Source organism: Apium graveolens, unplaced genomic scaffold, assembly GCF_009905375.1.
Source record: "Apium graveolens cultivar Ventura unplaced genomic scaffold, ASM990537v1 ctg2294, whole genome shotgun sequence".
NCBI classification, from domain to species: Eukaryota; Viridiplantae; Streptophyta; class Magnoliopsida; order Apiales; family Apiaceae; genus Apium; species Apium graveolens.
In genome coordinates this window covers 46,485-52,484 of record NW_027417593.1, presented here as the reverse complement: position 1 = coordinate 52,484, position 6,000 = coordinate 46,485, and the positions used below count along the sequence as shown (strand labels likewise).

Sequence of the window (6,000 nt, the reverse complement as noted above, 5' to 3'; positions counted from 1 at the left end):
CTTCCATTAATCAAATATTTATTTATTTTATTTATATAAATATATTAGCTGTTTATATAGATTTTTTTTACACATTTGTTTTGTTTCTTTATTTTCTACTATAAAATAAATTAATAGATTTGTTATTATTTTAGATTTATAACTTTTATTATTATCTCTTAGTAATTTTGCTGGGGTCTCATTTAATTTTCAAATTTTAATATTAAGATTTCATTTTTTACTATTCATATTCATAATTACTATTCAATTTTCACTATTTATCGGTTACTATTCATTGGTTACTATTCATTCCGAAATTTTGAACTTTACTCCACTTAACTTTTAATGCTCCCTACTATTTGCTACAGTAAATTTTACTATTTTTCATGCTTTCTACTATTTGCTATGATTATTTATTATGTTTTTTCTATTTATCCTCTCGGCCTATTTTCTAGCTCTGATACCAGATTGATTGGGGATCGTTTTCAGATTGATTGGGGATCGTTTTCTATATCTGATAACCCTAAAGAGGGAAGGCACACAGATATATAAATCATAAAATATGATTTTATAATTTTTCTACAATCCATAACATCTTAAAAATTGTATTTATGTTATATATTTTTGAGAATTTACCAAAAATACTAACATTTCTATGTTTTTTTGCAAAAATACTATCTTTTCAAATTTATTGCAAATATACTATTTTAATTGCAAATATACTATTTTGATTATTTAATAATTATATTATGTTGACTGTGCACTGAATGTACCAATGCCGACGTGACAGCTGACGTGGCAAGTGGGTCCCACCCAACGCTGACGTGATAGCTGACATGGCAATTGGGTCCAACCCAATGCTGACGTGGCAGCTGACTGGGCAGCTAACTGGGCAGGATGTGTGGCTGCTGATGTGGCAGTGGGCCCCGCAGGGGCAACAACCAAAAGCGACCTTAAAAAGTATTTTTGTAATTTTTTTTAGAAAAGTGACAGTATTTTTGTAAAAATATTTTTAGTCTTGGGTATTTTTCAAAAAAGCCCTATATTTTTTTATCAGGTATTTATGTTATATTTGTTTAAATTATAATTTTGTTATATATAATCGCATTACCATAACTAATGACATTTAGTTTTTCAATTCTTATTAAATGAACCATGTCAAATTATAAGAGTAACAAAACGTTTAATTAAATTATTTGGATATCATCTATGTATGTAGTGTCATTGCTTAAACAATACTTAAAAATTGATGCACTCTAATTAGAGGGGGCAATCAAGTTGTGTCGTGTACTTTCGTATCGTGTAATTTCGTGTTTCATGTATGTAAACATGAAACTCATATTCGACCCGAAATGATTTTGTGTAACCATATGTGAAACCTATATCCAATTCGAATCGTGTCGTGTACTTTCCGTGTACTTTTCGTGTATATTAAATAAAAAATAATATAATATATATACATATAATATATAAAAAATCTATTTTAATGTATAATTTAATGAAATATGGAGAGTGTATATATAAATATATATTTTTTACATAGTATTTTATAAAAACTTGTAAATATTTATATTTTATTTATATTATATATATGTATGTGTTATATATATTAATTTATAAATATATTTATCTTGTGTAATTTCGTGTACTTTCGTGTACCTAAATTGAAACCCATATCCGACACTAAATCTATCGTGTAATTTCGTGTTCGTGTATATTCGTGTTTCGTGTACCAAAAATTAAAACTCATATCCGTATTTTTCGTGTCGTGTACCAAATTGCCCACAGCTCTAACTCTAATCATATTTTTCTTAGCAAAAAATATAAATAGTTATATTTAGTTGATTATATTTGTTAAACTACTAATCTCTTAAATATAATTTTTCTATATTATAATTATACATAATATTATATGGGAATACGCAACCTTCCTCTTAGATAAAATTAATAATTATTTTATCATATTTTAACTATATATAACTTTTATTATTATGGGTGGAGATGTTCTAATATGATCTAATAATAATATATGTATTTATATTCTTTTAAGAATTTGGTACATAGTAACTTTATATTTACTAGCAAAAGAAAATGAATAATTTAACAGTTGGTTACTATATGCATATAGGTGTCTTCGAGTAACAAATGGCAAAATGTAATATTATTCGGTTAACACATAGCTAAATCATATTAAGATTTTGATAAAATAGATCATGTATTACAAGTTCACACAAAAGAATAGTAAGATGATCTGCATCTGAATACCTCAGCTCCTTGTATCACAGTATTAATTTCCCTTCCTGGTGGCCTGTTGTCCGGCTCATCATCTTTATAGTTTAATACAGGCATCATGACTTGTAGTGTAGTTGCTAAGGTAGTTTAAACTACTAATGTAAGTCAGAGCACTCTAATATTTATAATTGCTGGAGGTATAAAGAAATTGTTTATACAGTATGGATAAAGTGTGGAAGGGTGTGACAGATCAATAGTTGCTCGAGCTAGAGCGGGTAAGCATCACACAAGCTCGTGGATGCCACAGGTTCATTGTCATCCTCCTCCTTTCTGTTTATTAATTGCTTTTAACATCTAACTTCATTTTCTCCAGTGTGAACAGAACAGATGCCCATATTGTTCTCCCATGTATCCCTTATATTTTAGTAACTTTTGTTGCGGTTAAAAACAAACACTATTTATCAACTATTTATTTGTTTTAATTGTTCATCAAAAAATAATATATTGAAATTGCAATGTTGTTGTTCCATAATGTTTAATTTATAAAGGGCGGACCATATATGTTATGTTTATTTATTGAATTTTATCATGATTCAATAACTAAAATTTTAAAATTGAGCAATGTTTATACATACACACTTGGCCTACCATACAGTTTATTCTGGAACCAACAAAAAAAAATACTCTTGAAATTTCTACATCATTAACTGTTTTGCAACTAACAAAATGAATCTTCAGTGTGTAATAATATAGACTAATTAGGTGCCAAAAAAAAATAGTCATGTCCATGTCAAGACCTAATGTTGGTGCTCCCTTCCCCGACTTTGGCTCACAAACAGACTATCAAATGACAAGCAACTGCTCCCCAATCTATGAAATATAGTTTTATAATTAGCTCTAATAATATTATAAAATACATGTTGATGAGGACTGCAATCACGTTAGGTTCTATATATACACACACATTCGATCTAATTAGTTATCATGTCATATGTTCTAAGCCTCCAACTCAAAAGCTAATATTATTTCCTAACACTCTTTACCTAAAATGTTAACACTATCACCTCCTCCTCTCTTTCCAAGCTTTGGTTGGCCTTTAGTTGATGATGCAAACCTTATCAGCCATGAAACCGATTGTTTCTTTGCCAATCTCGATTCTATAGAAACTTCCTTCTCGGCCCTTCCGTCTCCTCAGTCAACGAATTTCGAACCAACTGTCAGAGGTGACATTGATATTACCACTGGAGTAGTTAAGAAACTTAATCATAATGCAAGCGAACGAGATCGTCGAAAGAAGATTAACAACTTGTATTCTTCTCTTTTTTCACTCCTTCCGGATGCAGATCGAATGGTATGTATGTTTATATGTGTCTGTCGTAATTTACATGACATTATCTGGCATCTATAGAATATATAGTTTACTGTTTTTTGGCGTTTTTCGTGTTGTAATATACAGAAAAAACAAAGTATCCCAGCAACAGTAGAATGTGTAGTAAAATACATACCAGAACTTAAAAATGAAGTGGAGAGTTTGGTTCAGAAGAAAGAAGAATTATCGTCGAGAATGTGTAGGCAGCGAGAAGATAACGCGGACTATCAAGTTGGAAAAAGACGAAAAGTGGAGAGAAAAGAAACAAGTTCATCAGCTTCAGTAACAATCAGTCCAGTTGGATGCAATGAAGTTGTAGTTCAGATATCCTCACTCAAAGCGGACAAGGGTCTACTATCTGAGGCTCTAAATAAACTAGAACTCGGTGATGGTCTTTTCTTATTCAATGCTTCTTCTTTTCAATCTGTTGGAGATATTGCCTTCCACAGCTTGCATTTTCAGGTATTAATTGTATATATGCTTGCATTATTGCATATATTCTAACTAGTATTATTCTGCACCAACTAAAATTGGAATACAAAAGGATATGATTAGTGAGAACCGGCCATTTTTTATATATATAATAGATAACCAAAAATGTAAACTCAATTATTCGAATCAGAACATATAAGTAATCACTTGGGTTTCCTTAACTACCGGAGCATATGCATTATCTAATTAATTTAGCTGCATTCCGTATTCTGTTTATATTCATTCGAAATTATTTATTGATTCGGCTTAAAAATAAACAGGCCCAAAGGAAATGCGGATTGGAGCTTGAGGCCCTGAAGGGGAAGATCATGGCACTCTACGAGAAAAATGTATAAGTGCTTTTATGAGTTTCAGCAATTGAATTATAATTACTAGTCTATACACGAGTATATTGCAGAAACATAGTCATGTGTAAATACAGTGTAAGCTAGCTAGTGTTATCCAACATTATCACTTTGAAAGAGATCTAGTAGTAGTAGTAGTGTTCTTGTAGAAAAATTAATATAACTTTTGCTAATGATTCTATTTAATGAATAGAATCATTAAATTATAACGACGTATTGTGTTTATATTTTGATAATTAACATCCTTCGTATGAAGGAAAAGAAATAGAGGGAAAAAGTTTAATGGACTTTGTGTGAACTATTAATGTATCTGTGATACGGGTTGTTGTGCAACATATGTCTGTACATAATAAGATTAAGTCATTTTGATAATTCTACGGATTAGTTATATGATAATCTAATTGTATTTCTTGAGTCTATAAAAATGTTAAGTAAATTAGACGAGAGTTTTTTCTATGAACAATCATCAAGTTAAGGAATAAACTCTGTAAGAAATCATTCTGATTATGTCTCAGAGAAAAATATAGAAGTTTGCCGTTGAATAATGTTGTTTTATAAAAAATGTTTCAAGTCAGATATCGTCAAGTCACAAATCAAGTAATATCGAGAAGTATTTCGAGAAGTTATAAAATGATTTGTAGAGAAGTATCAAGAGATATCGACAAGTCAATCTTCATGTAGAGAACTGAGATATCGACAAGTTAATTCTTCATGTAGAGAATTAGAGATATCAATAAGTCAATTCCTCATATAGAGAATCGGAAATATCGACAAGTCAATTTTTCATATGAAACACAATCGAAAACATCGATAAGTCAATTTCTCATATGGAACACTTGAAACAAACAGAGAGGGTTGGCGTTTGGAGTCATGTGAGATTAGTGACATGCCGGTTCTGGTAAAATCAATATGTCATCCTTTTGAGATGAGTTGTAGAACATTGTAAGGTTGTGCTGTTTGTTTTCCTTGACTTGTTATGTTTCTCTATGGTAGAGTAAAATCAGTTTCTCGATCTTAGTGCACTGTACATTGTATTTTTTCGAAAAAATGTTCAAATCTTCCTTCTCATATCACGGTTGGTGTCAAGCAGATGGATTTAATTAATTTGTATAGTTCCCCTTTGAAAACTATAAAAGTCTAGGTTCTTAGAGCATTCCTAGAATTAGGTCTATTCCTATGCTCTATTGTGGTCTTATTGAGCACAAGTCTCGATATCCGGTAAAAAGAGCGAGTGAGATACCTCTACATTCTACACCAAGAGGTATTGGGTGCAAGAGTATTTAAGAACAGCTTTTTGTTAGGACTCCTATCCATTGTAGCTTTTGTATGACTAAAAGAAATCTGAAATTCACTAGCAATATGTGAAAAATCCCCAAATATATTGCTAGAGAATCTACAGACTTTCGCAAGTCAAACTGAGACTCATTTATCCGGCAGAGGAGTATGCTTTGAGTTTTGGAGCGTGCAGTATAAACTAAGCAATACTAGCGTTAATACTAGAGCATCGTGTGTTTTCTGTTTCTTATAGAAATAGTCGAGTACATATTGTCTTTTTCACGGTGAAAATTTTAGCAGAGTTTTATT

The 6,000-nt window shown here is 30.7% G+C and overlaps 1 protein-coding gene across 1 annotated transcript; it reads left to right on the top strand.

Annotated features, from left to right (window-relative positions):
* Positions 1-3,214: 3,214 nt before the first annotated feature.
* Positions 3,215-4,725, top strand: LOC141700401 (transcription factor bHLH100-like). The gene is made up of 3 exons (XM_074504183.1): positions 3,215-3,562; positions 3,668-4,042; positions 4,333-4,725. Exons 1-3 carry the CDS (start codon positions 3,260-3,262, stop codon positions 4,405-4,407), a joined length of 753 nt encoding a protein of 250 aa, XP_074360284.1. The 5' UTR covers positions 3,215-3,259; the 3' UTR covers positions 4,408-4,725.
* The last annotated feature ends 1,275 nt before the right edge of the window (positions 4,726-6,000 follow it).

Coding starts and splice junctions, on each gene's coding strand:
- LOC141700401 (XM_074504183.1), top strand. CDS start 3,260: ATGTTAACACTATCACCTCCTCCTCTCTTTCCAAGCTTTGGTTGGCCT. Junction 3,563..3,667: donor TTCCGGATGCAGATCGAATG/GTATGTATGTTT, acceptor TGTAATATACAG/AAAAAACAAAGTATCCCAGC. Junction 4,043..4,332: donor TCCACAGCTTGCATTTTCAG/GTATTAATTGTA, acceptor AAAAATAAACAG/GCCCAAAGGAAATGCGGATT.